The sequence below is a fragment of the Rhamphochromis sp. 'chilingali' genome (assembly GCF_963969265.1).
Source record: "Rhamphochromis sp. 'chilingali' genome assembly, chromosome: 19".
Lineage (NCBI taxonomy): Eukaryota > Metazoa > Chordata > Actinopteri > Cichliformes > Cichlidae > Rhamphochromis > Rhamphochromis sp. 'chilingali'.
In genome coordinates this window covers 33,070,645-33,092,738 of record NC_137946.1, presented here as the reverse complement: position 1 = coordinate 33,092,738, position 22,094 = coordinate 33,070,645, and the positions used below count along the sequence as shown (strand labels likewise).

General features: G+C 40.6%; 4 protein-coding genes across 4 annotated transcripts; all 4 read left to right on the top strand.

Annotated features, from left to right (window-relative positions):
• The first annotated feature begins 1,130 nt into the window (after positions 1-1,130).
• LOC308387764 (histone H2A-like) lies at positions 1,131-1,539 on the top strand. The gene has a single exon (XM_080868032.1). It carries the CDS (start codon positions 1,155-1,157, stop codon positions 1,527-1,529), a length of 375 nt encoding a protein of 124 aa, XP_080724158.1. The 5' UTR covers positions 1,131-1,154; the 3' UTR covers positions 1,530-1,539.
• A 355-nt stretch (positions 1,540-1,894) lies between these two features.
• LOC308387515 (uncharacterized protein) lies at positions 1,895-9,106 on the top strand. The gene is made up of 4 exons (XM_080867621.1): positions 1,895-2,194; positions 4,765-4,774; positions 5,781-6,472; positions 8,702-9,106. The coding sequence occupies exons 1-4, from the start codon at positions 1,902-1,904 to the stop codon at positions 8,757-8,759; spliced, it is 1,053 nt and encodes a 350-aa protein (XP_080723747.1). The 5' UTR covers positions 1,895-1,901; the 3' UTR covers positions 8,760-9,106.
• Positions 9,107-9,116: 10 nt separating this feature from the next.
• LOC308387759 (histone H2B 1/2) lies at positions 9,117-11,110 on the top strand. Its single transcript, XM_080868027.1, has one exon. The coding sequence runs from the start codon at positions 10,256-10,258 to the stop codon at positions 10,628-10,630; it is 375 nt and encodes a 124-aa protein (XP_080724153.1). The 5' UTR covers positions 9,117-10,255; the 3' UTR covers positions 10,631-11,110.
• A 432-nt stretch (positions 11,111-11,542) lies between these two features.
• LOC308387771 (histone H4) lies at positions 11,543-12,660 on the top strand. The gene has a single exon (XM_080868041.1). The coding sequence runs from the start codon at positions 11,553-11,555 to the stop codon at positions 11,862-11,864; it is 312 nt and encodes a 103-aa protein (XP_080724167.1). The 5' UTR covers positions 11,543-11,552; the 3' UTR covers positions 11,865-12,660.
• The last annotated feature ends 9,434 nt before the right edge of the window (positions 12,661-22,094 follow it).

The window sequence follows — 22,094 nt, the reverse complement described above, 5'->3', positions numbered from 1 at the left end:
AAAACAAACAAACAAGATAAGGACAAATATAAAGCAGAGATGTGTTTCTGTTAGAGGAGGTAACCTGTGGAATAGTTATGACAGTGATTAAAAAAGGTGTAGTTCATTTTCCTTGTTTAAAAATATGTTTAAAAATAGAGTATTAGAAAAATATATATATCAAGAATGAAAAGAGCAAAAAAACAAAACAACCCCCCCCCAAAAAACCCCTCTTGATTCTTTTGCTTTGATGTAGTTACTTATCTAAGGTGGAAATTTTTTTTTCTTGTTTGTTTTGTTTTTGCTTTGTTTTATTATTTGTTTCGAGCCCTGTGTACAGGAGCTGCATGCAAAAAGATCTTTTGTGAAAAGGTTTGGCATAATAAGCAAATGCTTCAGCCAATACCTTTTGATTAGCCTTGTCTCATGCTTTCTTGCTTTGTGGTAGATCTTTGTTCTGTCTTCACTGAGATATTTGAATGCTAATCAATAAAATCAAATAAAAAAAAATCAATCAAGACAGAACACAGTGTTTGTCTATCTATAGATCGATAGACTGCTGGATAAACATAGATAGATATAGATAAATATTCTCACACAGGCTCAAACACCTGTTAAAGTGAGATAATATCGAATGCCTGATATGAGGTACTGAGATACAAATTTAAAACCTTTGTTGGTTTGATGTTATCACTGACTCCTTGATGCTATTTTAGGTCATGGTGATAAATAATGTGTGTGATCTAAATGATGAGATTCAGTGTTAGGAATTTTAAAAATACACTGTAATAAATGTGAATGTTCAGAGCTGTTTTCGAGCTAGAATATAACAGAAGATTCCAGTTTTCCAACTGCAAAGTAAGATGAAGAGTCCAGTTTCATACACAAGTAAAGAATATGTGTGTATATATATATATATATATATATATATAGAAATACTGTTATATATTTCAGTATTTCCAGAGTGAATTACTAAAATCGTTTATAGCATATCAGTTCGTACAGTATAAAACGGAAGTTAAATGTGAGGTTTGACGTCATCTCTAATCTGATTGGACGCTGTTTCTCACGATCCCTATAACCAATGAGCGAACACCTGAAGTAGTATATAAAGCTGGTATTGAAGGCGTGTGAGTTATACTTTTTTCCTGTCAAGAAAAGAGAAAACAAACAAGATGTCGGGACGTGGAAAAACCGGAAAAGCGAAAGCGAAGCCGAAAACTCGTTCCAGCCGCGCTGGATTGCAGTTTCCCGTTGGTCGTGTCCACAGGCTGCTGAGGAAGGGTAACTATGCTGAGCGTGTTGGTGCCGGCGCCCCGGTGTATCTCGCAGCTGTGTTGGAGTATCTTACTGCTGAGATCCTGGAGCTGGCTGGGAACGCCGCCCGTGACAACAAGAAGACCAGGATCATCCCCCGCCATCTGCAGCTGGCCGTCCGCAATGACGAGGAGCTGAATAAGCTTCTGGGCGGAGTGACTATCGCTCAGGGCGGCGTGCTGCCCAACATCCAGGCGGTGCTGCTGCCCAAGAAGACTGAGAAGGCCAAATAAAATCCCACGACCACCTTTAATAAACTAAAGGCTCTTTTAAGAGCCACTCACAACCTCAAAGAGCAGCGTTTTCTTAGATTTTAGTAGTACAACAACGGTGTTTTCAGTTTGGCACTGCCAAATTGTTCATGTGAGTTTGATAACTTGGATTTTAAAGCCACAATATGTTTACATGCTGTATGTGCTCACGCTGGTGTACGACTTTAGCATAAAAGCTAATGAAACCCCACTCGGTCAGCATAGGCTGACTTGCGAGTTTGCTTGCACCCGTGGTCAGGGGTTTTCTATTACGTCCGCAGATCACTTGTAAAGACAGAGTCCGCTGCTGTGACTTTCATTCGACGTTATTCGTTCGAGGAAGAAACAGTAACCATGAGTGGAAGGGGCAAGGGAGGCAAAGGACTCGGAAAGGGAGGCGCCAAGCGTCACCGTAAAGTTCTCCGCGATAACATCCAGGGAATCACCAAACCCGCCATCCGCCGTCTTGCTCGTCGTGGCGGAGTGAAGCGTATCTCGGGTCTGATCTACGAGGAGACCCGCGGTGTGCTGAAGGTGTTCCTGGAGAACGTGATCCGTGACGCTGTCACTTACACCGAGCACGCCAAGAGGAAGACCGTGACCGCCATGGACGTGGTGTACGCTCTGAAGAGACAGGGCCGCACTCTGTACGGCTTCGGCGGTTAAACTCATTCACACCAACTGAAAGAACTCAACGGCTCTTTTAAGAGCCACACACTTTTTTTTTTAAGAGCTTCGTTCTAATACGATGTACTATTTATAATATGGCAACAGTAGAAATCTCACATTTCGGGCATAGTCTTGATTTGCTGAACAAAGTATGTTAAACTATAACTGGTTCAGACACTTGCATTTTGTTTGTCTGTAAGCTGTAGCATTACATAATTGTTTAATCCAGTCAAAAAGGGATCTTGGGAATTTGTGTGTTCATCAGCATCATCCTCTGAAGGAGATATTCCCCTTCATGTCATAGAAGGGAATCATCAAAGAGCCAAGGGGTTTAGTTTCTCCCTCTTCCCTTTGATAAAAATACTTGTTACATTGTATACTACATCACAATAGAACATGTACAACAATTAAATACCTCATATGACCATGTATGAGTTGGATTTCTTTACCAGAATTCTCTTTAGGAACCATCCAGTGCTCTGTAACTCCTTAACCTCTTAAGCCCCAAGAGGGTTTCTGAGCTTCCTGCTCAAAAATGTAATGCCCAAATTTAGTTGATTATTTCTCTGCAATTACAAACTGTCCTTACAATCTTGGTATCAAAATAAAGCTAACACTTGGGGAATTTCATCAGAGATGTAAATATTGAAGCAGATATTACTATGTATTACTGGAACACAGAAAAAGTAGATTTTTATTCTCGCCTAATTTATTTTTAGCATATAACCCTTTGAATAATATGCCTCAGATCACATTTGGTTCCAGAAATTCAGTAACCAACATATAAACATAATCTGTGCAAAGATTCATGTTTCTAAAGTGAAACAGTGAAAAATTACAGCCCTGTCAAGACATGAATATCCAGACGTTGTACAAAAATGTCCAATTTCGGCACACAATTGGACACCATGCCAGTTGATTTTTTTAGGTATTTAAAGAGCAGAAATTAATAAAATTTATTAACAGACCTAAACATGCTTTTTTTAAAATATATTTTTGAAGAATTAACCACACATTTACATGGTAATGGCCCTTTTCTGCCGTGTGCATAGAGCATTCAATTGGCCTCTGGCCCTTTAAACTCCGAGGGCCTGTAACTTTGGTTTCTTTTGGTCAATTAGCATGATTGACACCTCTTTTTAATCGTTTGAGCCAATAGATTCATACTAACGATGCTACGTTCACGTCACTTCAACCAATCAGACGTTGTGATGCTAAAACCCACGTGGGCCCAAATTTACTGCATGTGACGTCTGCTCAGTCACGTGTCTGTAGGTGGGTCTAAAATGGAGGTTGTTGACGGAAAACTGCTCTGATGTGGTTAGGTAGGCATTGTAACTACTGTTAGTCATGTGGCTACAGGCTACCAGCGAAAATACCTGAGGAAATCGGGAAGGTAAGCCAATTTCTGTCTTAGCGCATTTGCGCCGCTGTGTGTTTTTGTGGTCTTCTTTTGCGGCTCATTCAGTGAATTTTGGTCTGATCGTGGTGAAACTTGGTGTGTGGAGTCAGTGATAGCCCTGGAAGCTAACCAACCTATCTTTAGCCGGTTACACAAAGTCTGAAGAATTTCTGGTTCGGTTTTGTTTGTTTAGCGGACGTCTGCGCATTTACGAAACTGCTCGTTTAATCACGGCTTGTTTTCTGTGTGTTTGGTGTTTGTAGAAATGGTTTATATGACATTTTAGCTGAGATTCTGAGGTTTCTGTGGATACCACACATGTCTGGATTTATATTTCTCAACCCGCGTTATAACCGATTAAACGTGATCTCCTCCTTTTTGCCCTCTACCGGGGCGTGGGGCTTATTAAATAATAATAACTGGACGTCCATTATAGAAAAAAAGTAACAGAGACACTATATTCATAAATCTGGAAAAACTCAATGGAAAAAAGCAGCTACATTTTAGTTATTATTATTATTATTATTATTATTATTATTATTAGTAGTAGTAGTAGTAGTAGTAATATTAAATATGCTTATTATATACCTGTGATATTTATATTTAAATGTGAATAGAATAGAATTCAACTTTATTGTCATTGCACATGTCACAGGTACAAGGCAACGAAATGCAGTTTGCATCCATCCAGAAGTGCTTTAGTGATATAGATATATTACAATATATATTAGCAATAATATAGATATGTAAGTATATTACAGAAATGGGTCTATTATGGTATGTTATAATGTACACGGTATGAGGGTATGTTATGAATATGCTATAACTATGTATGTAGGCTGTAGTGAGTATAAACTATGTACAGGCTATGAACAGGATATAAATTAAAAAAAACTATACAGAAATATGAGATATACAGCTATACAGAAATGTGAACTATGCAAGTTCTAAACAGCTGTAGAATTAAAAATGATCGTATGTACAGAATGATTATTTACACATAATTATACAGTAGTGCAAGATAAGTGAGATATGTGGATAGTTTCTAGAGAGGCTGTATAAAGTGCTGGTGGTTGTGAGTGGTGGTTCAGTCCATGTTATTATTGTGTGTTTGAGGGTACAGTTGTCCATTGTGTGTATGTGTAGGTCGTTGTGGGTATGTGTATGTGGATAGTCATTGCTTCATAACATGTACTATTAGGTACATAAGCATCACCTCTGTGGCTAAAATTATCAGTGCAAGTCTGAAGCTCATCAGGTTTTTGAAACTCGAAAAGGAATGAGAATACAAAGAAAACTTAGACATAGATGAAAATATATGTTGGCTTCTAAAACAGAGAATGGGATACAGAGGGACCTTCAAATGCCTGCCTTCAAGTTGGAGCATCAAATGGCTATTTTTTTCTGTAATTTGTAACATTTCTTTCTGTCATTGCCTCTCTCCACACATTTTCTTTCTTTCTTGTTTTCTTATGAAGCAGAAAGTTGAAAGAGCCCTATAAACCGGCCTGTCTTCTTTAAACCGTCACAACTTCCAATAGGCTTCCAATGTCTTCAAATCGCGGACTCAACAAGGCTCCGAGGGGCTCTTAATAATACAATTGTGTGTTATAATCCCCTGTAATGTTCAGTATTTCTCTCAATTCGTGATAAATGTTCTTAGCAAAAGAAACTTTTAAAGCGAACAGCTCCGGTATGAAGCCTGGCTGTCACCAGCCTCCACCTTCATTAGTGTGTTTGCTGCAGTCACAATATCTTCATTTTATTCCAAACTGACTGCCAGCAGGTGGATGTTTTCACTTTGAATGTGTAAAAGAACATGTGGCTCAGCTGGAAAAGTGATTTTGGTGCAGGTTTACTTGATTTGAAGTCCTTTTATGGGATAAAAGAAGGGGCGAAGCCGCTAAGCTCCGCTGTGACTCGCCGAGGTTTCGTTGTTTCAGGGAAAAACTGCAATAAGCACCGGGGCTCAGCATGGGCTAAATTTGAAGACACTCGTGCCCGCTTGTCAGCTGCTTTACTGTCAGTCCGCATCGTTGCCTCTTGAGCTACTTTTTAACGTGTTTATCTGGAAGAGAAAACACAGAACACGTTCACTCGGGCTGCAAGCGAGAGCGGCGCGCTGGATTGAGTCTCCACGGTTCTCATGTTGCATTGAAAAGGCGACTCCTGCTGCGAGTTTCTCATCTCGTCTCTCGGACTCCAGTTGGATCGCGAAAGCAGCAAAGAAAACAAAAGAAGGAAAAATGGCAGAAGTAGCACCAGCGCTAGCCGCCGCTCCCGCTAAACCAGCGAAGAAAAAGGCTTCCAAGCCCAAGAAGACCGGCCCTAGCGTCAGCGACCAAATACTTAAAGTAGTGACCGCTTCCAAAGAAAGGAAAGGGGTGTCACTAGCTGCCCTGAAGAAGGCTCTGGCTGCCGGAGGATATGATGTGGAGAAGAACAACGCCCGCGTTAAGATCGCCATCAAAAGCCTGGTTTCTAAGGGTACTCTGGTTCAGACTAAGGGCACCGGCGCTTCTGGTTCTTTTAAGCTAGGCAAGAAAACCGCTGAGACCAAGCCTAAGAAGCCAGCGAAGAAGGCTGCTCCTAAAGCCAAGAAGCCTGCCGCTGCCAAAAAACCTGCGGCAGCGAAGAAGGCTAAGGCAGTAAAGAAGCCCGCAGCCGCGAAAAAGTCTCCGAAGAAGGCTAAGAAACCAGCTGCTGCCAAGAAACCCGCCAAGAAAGCCGTGAAGAGCCCGAAGAAGGTCGCCAAAAGCCCGAAGAAGGTGGTCAAGAAGGCCCCCGCAGCCAAGAAATCCCCGGCAAAGAAGGCTGCCAAGCCTAAAGCGAAAAAGACCGCAGCCAAGAAGAAGTAAGCTGTCATCGCTGTTACGTTTGAACTCAAAGGCTCTTTTAAGAGCCACCACAATCCTACAAGAGCCTGTTCCTAAAGCCATCAGTTATACAACTTTATTGCGAGGCATGTATAGCAGACAGAGCCTAGAGAGGAAGCAAATCTCTTCACATCTGCTATTATATTAATGTTTTTAATTTAATTATTACTTGCACACACCAGCTAGCATCCTAGTAAAGATTATGTAGTACATCCGGTTTTTAATGCCAGCTTTGAAAAATGCAGAAACTGCATGTAAAACTTGCACCATAAAAGCAGCTTCTAGAAATTTAAGCATCCCCAAAAAATTAGATCCACTTAAGTGCTTACACAAAATATTTTTGGTATGCGTTTATGCATGTGCGCGTGCTGTAAAGTCATTAAAAAGCTCCATGGCATGCTAGACTCCAGGAAAGTGGCCTCTTGGCTCTGCCCAATTTTAAAAACTGCTGTCAAGGGCTTTCTATTACGTCCGCACATCAGACAGCGAGTGGTAAGACCTTTATTTGACTTGTTATTGAAACAACTGAGCAAGATGAAAAGAGGTGTGCTGTGATGCGTAACATGGAATCACGTCCCTATTCTACAGAGAGTAAAGAGTAATACGAGTTAAAGGCAGTTAAGTATAATGAACGTGAATTAGAAAATATTAGCTACAGGTATAATGAATAATGTTTGATGGTGGGCACCAAAGTGAACTAAATAAATACACCTTTAAATAATTGGGTCAAAATATATATTTCATTAAAATAGGAAATCAATACATTTACTTATTATGTGTGCTGGGGATATACGATAAATTTTCAATAAAACAAATGTCCATTAAGTGATACATTGTCTTTAGTTTTGCACCCATGGCTTTCCATACAGAACCAGTGTCCAGGCTTGGTTCCTCTGAACAGTCCCATGTTCATTGACTTCCTGAGCTACATTGAGTCCTAATAATCAAATACGACAAACTTTTCTTTCCACCCCCCAAAATACATGTTCAAACCACCTTATCAATATCGCAGAGAATTGTCACATGATATCAAATACAGTGTATCAATTCAGCTGTGCAGAGGCAAACATAATGAAGTAGTTCATTTCAAGTTGTACATTCATGCGCCTCTTCATATTTTTGTCCACCAGAGGGCAGAAAAGCGTTAAAAAGCTTAGAGTAACTAACCCTTCTTCAATACAAGCTTCACTGCTTCGAATACCTTAATTTGGCCACCACTACGCTTAATAATGATGGCAATATTTTGAGCAAACCTTTTAATATTACCTTTTAATAGTGTCCTTTAATGGTTAAACTACAACAAATTCATTAAGACTGTTGTCTTCTTATCTCCAAAAGTTGATTCTGTTCATCTGGACGTAGCATTTTGTTGGAGAAACATTTCGTCACTCATCCAAGTGACTTCTTCAGTCTCAGCTGACTGCAGGTTCTTCGCCATCTTACAATGCTGTGATTGCAGCCATTCCCCAACTCTCTGTGAATGGTACTCATGGCTATTGATCAGTGGTCATGAGAATTTGCATAATTAAGATTGAGGAGCTGACCTCCCAGCCCATTGTTCCTTCACTGGGCTGGTTTCAGTCATTATGCAAATGTGCTGTTTATAAAATTTGGAGAAACCTGCAGTCAGCTGAGACTGAAGAAGTCACTTGGATGAGTGACAAAACGTTTCTCCCACAAAACGCTACGTCCAGATGAACAGAATCAACTTTTGGAGATATATTTACCTGGATGATTGAGCATCATCAATATGTTTTCTTCTTAATGTGTTTTAATGCTTTGTGTTTTAAATAGTGCTTTATATCCCTAAAATAGTCAGGGATCACTGTCAGCATCTCTGGGTTTTTATTAGAGATTTATTAGCATGTTTTAAAGCTCAGTTTTTAAGAATCTTATGATGTAACTACTGCCAATAAGCCAGACACAAAAGAGTCAGAAAAGAATCACTCTGAGGTCAACAAAGATTTGAATGGGCATGCGAAGCTGAGGATCAGCAGTTCTCATAGCTAGTAATCAAAATCAAATATTTAAGAAAAATTCAAGTGGGAATTTACAGGATGATATCTATATATAGTTTAAAATAGACAGAGTGTGTGTGTGTGTGTGTGTGTGTGTGTGTGTGTGTGTGTGTGTGTGTGTGTGTGTGTGTGTGTGTGTATCTATCTACCACCACTATGTCCGGTTGGTGGCTAACCAACCGGACATAGTGGTGGTAGACAAACAGAAGAAGACGGCCGTAGTGATCGACGTAGCGGTTCCGAATGACAGCAATATCAGGAAGAAGGAACACGAGAAGCTGGAGAAATACCAAGGGCTCAGAGAAGAGCTCGAGAGGATGTGGAGGGTGAAGGTGACGGTGGTCCCCGTGGTAATCGGAGCACTAGGTGCGGTGACTCCCAAGCTAGGCGAGTGGCTCCAGCAGATCCCGGGAACAACATCGGAGATCTCTGTCCAGAAGAGCGCAGTCCTGGGAACAGCTAAGATACTGCGCAGGACCCTCAAGCTCCCAGGCCTCTGGTAGAGGACCCGAGCTTGAAGGATAAACCGCCCGCAGGGGCGTGCTGGGTGTTTTTATTTATATATATATATATATATATATATATATATATATATATATATATATATATATATATATATATATATACATATACATATACACACACACAGTGACCTCCTTGGTTGTTTTCTGAACACCGTTGGCTACGGTGCTGGTATCCCTATCTGTAGTTACAGAGACCAGTGGTGTTATCCACAGACTTCACACATGGATTTGGTGAATGCATGGATTATTGTTCCTATAGCATTAATCAAAGCAGTACTTGAAATATCGTGATTTGCAATGTTGCCTCACAGGATGTTTCTGAGTTTTAATCCAGCTGCCTGCTGCTTTTCTTTCAGCAATTGCATGTTCTCCCTGTTGTTGCGTCCTGCAGTCCAAACACTGGTTAGTTTAATTGGTGATTCTAGATTGACTGTAGCTGTGAATGAGGGTGTCTGTTTCTCTGTGTCAGCTGTGCAGCTCCCCCACAAAGAATAAATGTACAGATTCAGTGAGTGCTGTTCTTCAATCTGCAAAAGCCATTCATTCATTCTCAGCTATCACACCTCAGACAAAGAAACCCTGGTCAAGGTGTTGGTCTGTCTCAGCATGGGGCTACAGATTGTGTGGAACTAAGTTTAAACGTATGTTTATTTGAGTTGTTTATGATGCTTATGACAATGCTGAAGCTCGGAACTGGGAATCAAACGAGAACGCTAGAGGTTACTTGATGCTTTCATCTTCTTTCCTCTGGTCCCTTCTTCAGAGCAAATATACAGCAGTAACAGTATCAGTGGCACAGGTTTACATTTTTTTATTTATGTATTTGTTTATTTATATTAAAAGACTGAGAATCAACCTTTGCATTGTCATGCACAGGACGTAAAATGTTCAACAAATGTTTAACACTTGGTGATGAGATCATATGCAAACTATAAGCTTTCAAAATTAATAGAAATTAAATATTTATGACAGGGCGCCACATTTAACTGATTAATTGAACTGATTGAAGGGGGAGGGGGACTGACGCCGACAGGAACTTCCAGCTTTCCTTTTTGGTCTTCCGTGTTTACACGGCACGCCCAATCTTTCGACCAAAGGCAGAGCCTCGACCAATGACAGGCGGGGATCTGCACAGCCTCATTTGCATACAGCGGAAATAAAAGGGAGCTGCTCTGCGCTGACGGGTATTTTCTCTCCTGTGAAGTAGCAAAGAAGAAAAATGCCTGAACCCGCAAAGTCCGCGCCCAAGAAGGGCTCCAAGAAAGCCGTGACTAAAACCGCCGGCAAGGGCGGCAAGAAGAAGAGAAAGACCAGGAAGGAGAGCTACGCCATCTACGTGTACAAGGTGTTGAAGCAGGTGCACCCCGACACCGGCATCTCCTCCAAGGCCATGAGCATCATGAACTCGTTCGTCAACGACATCTTCGAGCGCATCGCCTCTGAGGCCTCCCGCCTGGCTCACTACAACAAGCGCTCCACCATCACCTCCAGGGAGATCCAGACCGCCGTGCGCCTCCTGCTGCCCGGTGAGCTGGCCAAGCACGCCGTGTCCGAGGGCACAAAGGCCGTGACCAAGTACACCAGCTCCAAGTAAACTGCAGCTCTGCTGCATCCACCCAACGGCTCTTCTCAGAGCCACCCACTTCTTCTAAAGAGCACATGTCCACCCAAAATTTTAAAGTAACACGAACTGTTGAAAACTGTGTAGTACTTCAAAGTCAAAAGCAAACAGACAAAATCAAGTATTTGTTTTATGTTGTAAAACAGCGCGATTATATCGTGTGTGTGTGTGCGCGCGCGTGTTCTCTCCCCTCCCTTCAGTTGCGTTATACATACACAATGTACATTGTGCTTGACCACAAAGCACATCTAATGTTTTGTTATCCCAAACTGAGCGAATTACAGACTAGTGCACTTCATATATATTGTAACGATGGTTAAGTGTTATTGTACATGTTGGTTATCTTTGCACACTGTTGTTGTTCTTTTAAGATTCATGTTTGGTTGTGCTGCAGGAAGTAGGGAGGGTGGTGTGGAGGAAGGGGAGGGGGGACCTGGGTTCTGTGTTCTGTGTTGTGTGGGTGCCAGGCTGAAGAGAGGTGTAGCACGAGGGCGCTCTCCCCTGAGTTAGCAACCCGCTTGCTTATGTGCCGAATAAACGGACAAACTGAGACCCAACCGTCTGGTTCTTGTGAACGTTACAATATATTTTTCGAACTACCTAATATACTTTGAAAAAAAAAAACTTGGCGTTTTACAGTTGATCAGAGTGTTTAATATGAACTAAAGATTCTAGTGATCATGTGGGTTTTTTTTTTTTTTTTTTTTTTTAAAGTGAACTAGATTAAAATGTCAACATTTGGACAACCGAAGAGTGGGCGGAGCCACAGAGCTTCGATCCGCCCAGCGAAACTCGTTCGTACCGTTTTCTTTTACGTCCTCAGAGCACACATAAAGACACAGGACCTGTGTCACTGACTTTCATTCGTCTTTGTTCGGTCAAAGAAACTATAACCATGAGTGGAAGGGGCAAGGGAGGCAAAGGACTCGGAAAGGGAGGCGCCAAGCGTCACCGTAAAGTTCTCCGCGATAACATCCAGGGAATCACCAAACCCGCCATCCGCCGTCTTGCTCGTCGTGGCGGAGTGAAGCGTATCTCGGGTCTGATCTACGAGGAGACTCGCGGTGTGCTGAAGGTGTTCCTGGAGAACGTGATCCGTGACGCCGTCACTTACACCGAGCACGCCAAGAGGAAGACCGTGACCGCCATGGACGTGGTGTACGCTCTGAAGAGACAGGGCCGCACTCTGTACGGCTTCGGCGGTTAAACTCATTCACACCAACTGAAAGAACTCAACGGCTCTTTTAAGAGCCACACACCTCCCTTTAAGAGCTTTGGTTGTAGATGTTGTAACCTTTGATTATATGGGTTTATCATCTTTTGCTCTGGACATATACGCTGACATTGGTGATGTGCGATACCACTGATTTCCTTTCCGATCTGATACCAAGTAATATTCAGGGTGGTATCGACGATACTGATCCGATACTTTGTACAAAAACTTATTTTATTTATTGTATCTCAAATTATAGCGTCATAATGATTACAGGACATAAGATTACTTGTTCTTATCACTTAATAATGCAGAGTTCATCACATAGAAATAAAAAAACTGAAGTTGTGCACTATTTGAACACCTTGCCTGCCTGCAGCACTAAAGGACTCTGTGAGAGACGTCTGTCTCGCCCTAGCAGCACCTGTCCCTCTCCTCCTCTTCAGTTCGCCTCAACATACGCTCGTCATATTCTGTGATATGATTTACTCTGAGGTGTTTGACAAGGTTAGTGATGTTGCCACAACCATACATGCCAACCCTGCTGAAAATCTCCCGGAGCCACCATTCTGCCGAATTTCTCCCGATTTTCCACCCGGACAACAAAATTGAAAATCCATGTTGCAGAATTCATAGCGCGGCCCAGCCAATTCCAGTTTCCACCAATGGCGGCAGCTACTTAGTTTTAATATTACTCTTATTTCTCTTTCTGGGTCGCAAAAAAACTTTTAACATATTTTGAGGTGAGAATGTAGCTGTGTAAACTTCAAATATCTGAGACAATCGACACATCATTTTCAAACCCCCGCGGTCTTTCACTACTCAGGTTAAACATGATATATAAGTCACTTTGATAACTTCAAAATGTTATTGTTTGGCTTTTTCAGTGTTTTATTTGTTCGTGAGTAAATCGGTTTGGCTGAGATTAAAGTTATTAGATTAGATTAAATTAAATTTAACTTTATTAATCCCTCGGGAGGGTTCCTCCGGGGTTTTCACACAGCTGAATAAACGTCAAACAGAAAACGAATTAAAGTGTGAGACGGTCGAGAGTTTACGTCAGCACCCGGGTTATATTTTAGATAGCAAGGAGCAGACGGCAGAGTTTCACTCCACCGAGGGAGCTCGTGAGGTACTACCCGGCTTTCTTTAGACCGCGAAGGCCGGTCCTCAGGTGGAAGCAGCCTTTGAATTTGGACACCCCCGCTGTTTCCGGGCCGGCCAATAATAACTGTGACATTTAACGTATTTTACCCGATAAATAAACCCTGTAAAATGTATTTTGAATGTCTCCCTGATTCTGAGGTCTCAAGGTTGGCAAGTATGGCCACAACACCTCACTTTTTTGCCACATGTATTGCAAACCACGTCTCAGCTGTTTGTGGAGGTAAAATACGTCCGCATATGACTCCAATTACGCTCAGCCATTGTTGTGAGTGTGCACGCCAAGGGGCTGCGAGACTTTTATACAGCCGTATTTCACACATGACTATGAAAGGCGGAAGAGGAAGTAGTTCCTTTGAATGTAGGCAATCTGAATGTTATAGTTTCTTTCCACTGTGTTCCTGTTAATGATAAACTACAAATTTACCATAAATTACTAAAATATCGATATTTTAATGTGAGATTCGATTCTAGAACATAAATGACTGGTATCGGAGGAATCGATATTTCAGGATCGATCCGCACATCACTAGCTGACATACATTTTAGATGGTGGAAGGCTTTATGTTACGATAACGCATGGCTCTATTAAATAAGAGCTCTTGTTTTAATTGGTGTTCAGAGCTATAATATGAAATCTGAGTAGGTGAATAAGGTAACTACACTGTTCTTTAATAGTGTCCGACTCTGGAGGTTATTCCTGGTTGTGAGGCAGCGTTCATCCTGGACTGGCACTGCATCATTCCATGTTTGGCACTGATCACCACCTGCACTCATGTATATATCTATCTACTTAGCACTTTTAATTCTTATTCTCATGTTTATTTTCAGGTCTATTTAAGCTTAATTTATAACAGTATGTTTGCACTGAAGCACCGCAGCAATTTCCTAATGTTGTAATGTAGTGTTTCTACACGGCTTCGAGAAAATGAGTGGACGCGGCAAAGGTGGCAAGGGTTATTAGTATTGTAACCATGCCCCCGTATGCCCCATTACCTTTTGCTTCAAACTTCAGCAATTTATGGGTGAGACTTAAATTCATCGGAGACGGGGATCCCCCGACCCGTGATTATGTTGCTGAAGAGCTGTTATTGCAAACATCTTGGCTGAATGTGCAGGACATATACTCTTTCATTGCTCTGCCCAATAAACGGGACTTTGAGCTGTGTTTCACCCAAGAGGCGCCCTTACGTCGCTTCTTGGAGATTTCTTTTTCCAACGCTTCACATCCGAAATGGAAAGACTGGCAAGTGGAGTCTTCTGTCCAGGTAGAGGTAGTGACTCTTATTGTTAAATTCTGGACTGGAAGGATTCCAGACCAAGACATCGAGCTATATCTTAAAAGGTACTGCGAGATTCTTCAACCCCCAGTCAAGCCAGTAGATAAATTCGGATTCTGGTATGGAGTCCGAAAATACAAAGTTCGGATGCGTAGAGATGAAGCTGGACATATAATCTCCATCCCTAATTCCATCTCGTTGGGCCCCTACAATGGCAGGATTATTTATCCTGGCCAATCGGCGAGGTGCTTTATCTGCCAAGGTCCAGACCATCAGGCGAGAGAATGCCCCACTATCAGATGTTGGAAATGTGGTGAGTTGGGCCACAAGGCTAACATTTGCCAAAACGAAAGTGAGTGCTCCCTCTGTGGTGCGAAAAGACACACTTTCTTTAAATGTTCCAAATCCTTTGCAAATATGACTAAAGCTTCCCAGCAGCCCTCCACGAGTGCTTATCGCACGGATTTTCCAACCACCTCAGCGCTGTCAGTAGCTTCAAATCCAGCCCAGCTACACGAAAGGCCCACACATGGAAATGTGTCCTTGATAAATCCTTTGGCTGTCTCAGATGTTGCCTCAGGACAAGAACCAGGCAGTTGTAACACAACAAATCTTCCGGGAGTAACGGAGCCACAGACACACAATAACAACATAGAGGAGGATTTGACGCCTTCAAGACAACCCGAAGAAATGGCAGTTGGAGGTGGAGAGGAACCGGGAGACCAATCCTTCTCACAGACCTCAGATGTGGAATGTGAGAGCGATGATGAGCGACGGAAAAGCGAGGATGAATATTCGTCAGAAAGCTACCTAAGTGCAAGTGATAGTGAAGAATCACCCATTTCGACTCCTGTGGAGATTTCTCCTACGGATGATCCTGCAGGACAAGATGATGTGGATCCACAAATAGGGATCTTTCTTAACAAACAGCATCCTGCGATGGAGGAATTGGTCAATGAAACAACGACAGGAGGAAGGAAAAGAAGTGTCTCGATGGCGTCTTATGGCAGAGATAAGAGAAAAGACGATCGATCCAGCCCTCCGCAAGGTAATGTTGAATCTACAATGTTCCCTCCCTCTACCGAATAACCTCCTACTACATAAATATGAGTACTCTTAAAATAATAACATGGAATGTTAGAGGGTTACAATCAGAAAGACTAAGGAAGAAGAAAGTGCTTTTTCTGCAAAAACTGGACTATGACATATTATGCCTACAAGAATTAAGATTGAAAACCAAGGAAGATATTGAAGAACTGATTAAATTATGGGGTCCAAGCCACTCAGTAGTCTCAATAGGGGAAGATGGTGCAGACGGGGTGGGCTTTTTCTTCAAAAACACTCATGTGAACATCATAAAGAAAAGAGATATAATACCAGGACGGCTTTTACTTGTTGATTGCCATTATGGTGGTCAAAAATTTCGGTTAATTAATGTGTATACCGCACCAGAAAGAACAAAGAAAATGCAATAACTAAAGAAAATGAGACATTTGTTGGAATGTGGGTTTAATACTGTTTTATGTGGGGATTTTAATATGGTTACGGAAGAGAATGATAGGATTGCTAGTACGATTTTCAAAGAGTCCAGGGAAGGCAAATTACTTACACAAATATGTAATGACGCATCTCTTAGGGATTTATATAGGATCTTAAACCCTCAGACAATTCATTTTACAAGGTTTGACTCATCCTCTAAAACTAGAATAGATAGGATTTATATATCTTCCGAGATTGTAGCTTTAAGATATAATGATTTCGTAACTGATTTCTCTGATCATAAGGTAGTCAGAGCTACGATTTTGTGTGGCACTGACCCCCCTTCCACTTATTGGAAATTAAATACAAGCTGTCTAAGTGACGGGGCACTAGTTTTGGAATTAAAGGTAGAAATTGTGAAAGTTTTGCAACTTAAAAAACTCACAACATCTGATATACAATTGTGGGAGATACTGAAAGAACGGATGCGAAATTTTTTTAAATTTAAATGTAGAGAAATAAATTATGCAAAAAATATAAAGTATAACGAACAAGTAAATCAATACATATTGTTGAAGAATAAAAAATTTAGAAAAGAGGATGAAGAGAACCAGATTGAAGAACTTAGAGTTAGTATTGAAAAAGTAAATAATGAAATATTATTTAACATACAAAAAACAATGGGAGGTGATATAAATGGTAATAAAGATTATATGATTGGTGCTAACCAAAAGAAACGTAATAATGATTTCATTTCTTCTATAAGAGATGAGGGAGGAAACTCCTTCGTAAAAGAAGTAGATAAAAGGCGAGTTATCAGAAGGCTATGTGCCCATATGTTCTCTCCGTTATCTACAAAAACAAGTGCAGTAAAATATTTGTTAAGTAAAATAGAGCCTCTGGACTCCATCCAATATACCTCACTTTTAGGAAATATTACTAAAGAGGAGGTAGAATGTGCGATCAGTCAGTTAAACATAAACAAAACCCCTGGTTTAGATGGGCTTCCGTCCGAATTTTATAAAATAGTTGTGAATGAAATATCCAAATTTTTAGCCACTGTTTTTAATGAAGGCATGCATGAGGGAACTTTGGGTGACTCCTTTTATAATGGATTAATGTGTTTGCTATATAAGAAAGGGGAAAGAGATAATATAAATAATTATAGACAATTGACAATAATGAATGTTGATTACAAAATATTTGCTAAAATAATTATGAATAGGTTTGAAGAGGTATTAGATAAAATTATAGAAAAAGAGCAAACATGTGCAATAAGAGGTCGTCTGATGTGGGATAATTTATGTACTCTGCGTGAAATAATTTACAGTAGAAAAGATACAGAATTTTTTATTTTAAGTCTCGACCAAAGGAAAGCTTTTGATTACATCTCCCACTCTTATTTGTAGGAAGTAATGAAAGCATATAATATGCCTGAAACCTTCATCTCCATGATTAAAGTATTATATAAAAAATCCCTTGTCCAGATTAAAGTAAACGGAAGACTGACCGAACCCTTCCATGTCGAATGTGGAGTGAAACAAGGATGTCCTTTAAGCGCAGCCTTATATGTTCTAGCAATAAATCCGTTACTTAAAACAATCAATAGTGATAGCCGTTTTACTGGATACATCCTAAATGACACCTACAAGGTGACAGCCCTTGCTTATGCGGATGATGTCTATGTAATTATTAAAGATCAAAAGGAGCTATCAATACTTAAGGATTTGCTAACAAAATACGAACAAGCTTCTGGTGCTAAGCTAAACCAGGAAAAGACCGAAGGAGTTTGGTTTGGACAAAACTTAAAAGAACCTGTAATTGATTTAAAAACTAACAAGGAGATGAAGATTTTAGGTATTTGGATTACTAAAAATGATCCATGTCTTTTGAATTGGAAAAAGAAAGAGAGTGAAATAGAAAACGAAGTAGCTAAATGGGACAATAAAAATACAAACTATAAAGCGCGTGTGAATATCGTGAAAACACACGTAGTCTCAAAGATGTTGTTTCTGGCTACTGTCTTTCCCCCTCCTCACAAAACTGTTATTAAATTAAGTAAATTGTGTACCAAATTGATTTGGGGGACAAACCGCGAAGTAACACAGAGGAAATTAATGTATAAAGGAAAAGAAAATGGAGGATTAGGAGCGCCAGATCTTAGCATTATTTTGATGATTCCTTTTCTAAAAAATGTATATAGCGCATTTGAGCGAAGCACCCACTGGATCCAAGGGAAGGAATCTTTGTGGAAAAAAATGAAAGGGAGAGCCCGAACGGGAGTGCCATACTTTAAACTTGTGTTTGGGGATCTTGTGGATCAGTGGAAATTGGATGATTTAAATCTTTTACAATTAAACTCAAAACAAATATATAATAAAATCAATCTAAAAAAAATGAAGGTATGATACAATATAAGGCTGTGGAAAAAGAAGAAAATCAGAAAATAGTTAAACATATGATAAAGTAATATCCAGGAACATGAGAGATACAGTGTGGCTTATCTCTGTCGGACGTCTCCCAGTAAGAGCTGTGGTTCTGTGGAGTTGCTTCGTTATTACTAAGAAATGCCCTATGGAGAATTGTGATGAAGACGAAAGTCTTGATCATCTATTGATATCGTGTTACAGGACGGTTGAAATAAGGAGGATGGAAAAACTAGGTTTTAATATTGAAAATAATATAAAATCAGTAAGATATGGTTTGTTTAAAGAAAAGATGAGTGAAAATAAAAGAAGATTGTTTTGGCTGGTGATGTGTATTATGAATGTACACATATGGAAAACAAGGGCTAAAGGTGTCATAGAACAAAAAATAAGTAGTTTCTTCTTTTTTGATTTATATTTTTTTATTAAGGTTTCAAAAACAGGCATTCACAGTATGTACATCATGTAAGCATACTTCTTGCTTAGGTTATCTGCCTGAGATACCAAAATAGTATTTTAATTTACATCCAAGTCATAAAGAAAGAATATTTACAACTATAGAAGCAATTGAAACAATCACATAATCCGAAATAAGAAAACAAACAAAACAAAACAACACAACAACAAAACAAAAAACAAAACGGATGTGTTGGTAGGGGGTGATCCTATAAATATATACTCTCATACATCACAGTTATTGGTTTGTAAAAATAAAATCTGGCCTATGAGGTGTGATATATTTGACCCAGTTTTCCCAGTATGATGTAAATTTCTCCAGCTTGTGGTTAACAGAAGCTGTTATCTTTTCCATGTTATAGATTTCCATTGTGATTTCCATCCATGTACTTATGTTTGGACTCTCCGGGGATAACCATTTTCTGGTGATACTCTTTTTACAGGCCACCAGTAGAATATTTACTAAATGTTTATCATATTTAGGCCATTCCTGAGGTATATATCCAAAGAACATAATCTTACTCTCGAGGGGTATTTCACATTTAAAGATATCCTGTAAGGCATTATGTAAAATAAGTAGTTTCACCGTATGTAAAAACATTGCAACTGAGCTGAGAAGAAGAAAAACGAGAGATATGATATTAGGAAATGACTTGCCGTGGGAGCTTTTACTATTGTAATATGTAAAATAAGATGTGAATAATTTGTGCATAGTGCTTGTATTATGTGTATTTGTGAATTTTGATATTTAAATAAAGTGATTTAAAAAAAAAAAAAAAAAACTAGGGTGGCAACGTCACCTGAGTTTATCCCTTCCCTTCTGCTTGTAGCCCTTGTGTGTTTAAACATGCCCCCATATGTACCTTTACCCTATGCCTCTAAATTTGGCAACCTATGGGTAAGGTTGAAATATGGTGGAAGTAACGATCCACCTTCCCGCGATTATGTGGCGGAGGAACTCCTTTTCCAATCTTCTTGGGTAAACCCCCAGGCCATCTATTCTTATGACATACTGTTATAAATTAAGCATAAATAGACATGAAAATAAAAATGAGAATTAGAATTAAAAGTGCTAAGTATAGATAGATACATACATACATGATATATACATGAGTGCAGGTGGTGATCAGTGCCAAACATGGAATGATGCAGTGACACAGCGTAGGGTCATGTGTTAGTGGTGGGAACAGTCATATGGTTATTGTTCATGTGTCCGACAGCAGAGGGGAAGAAACTGTTCTTATGGCGAGAGGTTCTGGTGCAAATGGACCGGAGCCTCCTGCCTGAGGGAAGCAGGTCAAACAGACTGTGTCCAGGGTGAGAAGGGTCAGCTGAGATCCGAGCTGCACGCCCCAGTGTCCTGGAGGTGTACAGGTCCTGCAGAGATGGGAGTCTGCAGCCAATCACCTTCTCAGCAGAGCGCACAACACGCTGCAGTCTCTGTTTGTCCCTGATAGTGGCTCCAGCGTACCACACGGTGATGGAGGAGGTGAGGATGGACTCGATGATTGCAGTGTAGAACTGCATCATCGTCCGTGTTGGCAGGTTGAATTTCTTCAGCTGCCTCAGGAAGTACATCCTCTGCTGGGCTTTCTTAATGACGGAGGTGATGGTGGGCTCCCACTTCAGGTCCTGGGTGATGGTGGTACCCAGGAAGCGGAATGAGTCCACAGAGGTGATGGGGGTGTCAGTCAGGATGATGGGGGGGGGGGGGGGGAAGAGTGGAGCTGTGTGCTTCCTGAAGTCCACAATAATCTCCACTGTCTTCTGGGCATTCAGCACCAGGTTGTTGTGGCTGCACCAGGACACCAGACGTTCAACCTGGTATGGTACGGAGTAAGAAAATTCAAAGTACGAATGCGGAGAGATGGAGCAGGTCATATTGTTTCCATCCCTAACTCCATCTCTCTGGGCCCTTTTAATGGGCGTGTCATATATCCTGGACAGGCAAACAGATGTTTCGTCTGCCAAGCTCTAGACCATCAAGTAAGAGACTGTCCTACCTTTAAGTGCTGGAAATGCGAGGAGTTGGGTCATAAAGCTAAAGAATGCCAAAATGACAGCGAGTGTTCCCTGTGAGGACTGAAGGGACACACCTTCTTTAAATGTCCCAAATCCTTCGCCAATATAACTAAAGCTTCCCAGCAGCCCTCCACGAGTGCTTTTCGAACGAACCTTCCAACCACTTCAGTGCTGCCAGTAGCTTCAAATCCAGTCCCGCTACAAGAAAGGCTTACATATGGAAATGTGTCCCTAATAAATCCATTGGCTGTCCCTGATGCTGCTTCAGGACAAGAACCCGGTAATCGTACCACAACAAATCTTCCAGGAGTAACAGAGCCGCAGACAGACAATAACAACATAGAGGATTTGATGCTCTCAAGACAACTTGAAGAAATAACAGTAAAAAGTGGAGAAGAACCGGGAGACCAATCCTTCTCACAAACCTCTGATGTGGAATGTGAGAGCGATGACAAGCGAAGGGAAAGAGAGGAAGAAAATTCATCAGAAAGCTATCTAAGTGCAAGTGATAGTGAAGAATCACCCATTTTGACTCCTGTGGAGATTTCTCCTACGGATGATCCAGCAAGACAAGATGTGGATCCACAAACAGGGATTTTTCTTAACAAACAGCATCCTGCGATGGAGGAATTGGTCAATGAAACAACGAAAGGAGGAAGGAAAAGAAGTGTCTCGATGGCGTCTTATGGCAGAGATAAGACGATTGATCCAGCCCTCCGCAAGGTAATGTTGAATCTACAATGTTCCCTCCCTCTACCGAATAACCTCCTATTACATAAATATGAGTACTCTTAAAATAATAACGTGGAATGTTAGAGGGTTACAATCAGAAAGACTAAGAAAAAGGAAAGTTGAAAATTTATTAAAGCTAAATTATGATATTCTCTGTCTACAAGAGATGAGACTGAAAAGTGACAATGATATATCTGCACTAACTCAAATGTGGTGTCCGGGGCACTCAATAATTAGTTAAAACCCATATAGTATCTAAACTTCTCTTCCTTGCCACGGTTTTTCCTCCTCAGAAATCACTTTTACTTTTAAACAAATTGTGTGTTAAATTAATATGGGGAACAAACCGTGAGGTAACAAAACGAACCTTAATGTATAAAGGCAAAGAGTGTGGTGGATTGGGTGCGCCAGATCTCCGTATCACTTTGAGAATTCCTTTTATTAAAAATGTTTTTAGCGCTCTTAATAGGGGAACTCTGTGGATTAGAGGTAACGAAGCACAATGGGGAAAACTAAAAGGTAGGGCTAGATCCAATATACCTTATTATAAGCTCCTTTTTGGTGACACTACGGAACAGTGGAAAGACTTGAGCATTAACTGGACACAAGTATGCACTAAACAAGTATACAATATAATTAATAGTAAAAATAAAGGACAGATAAAA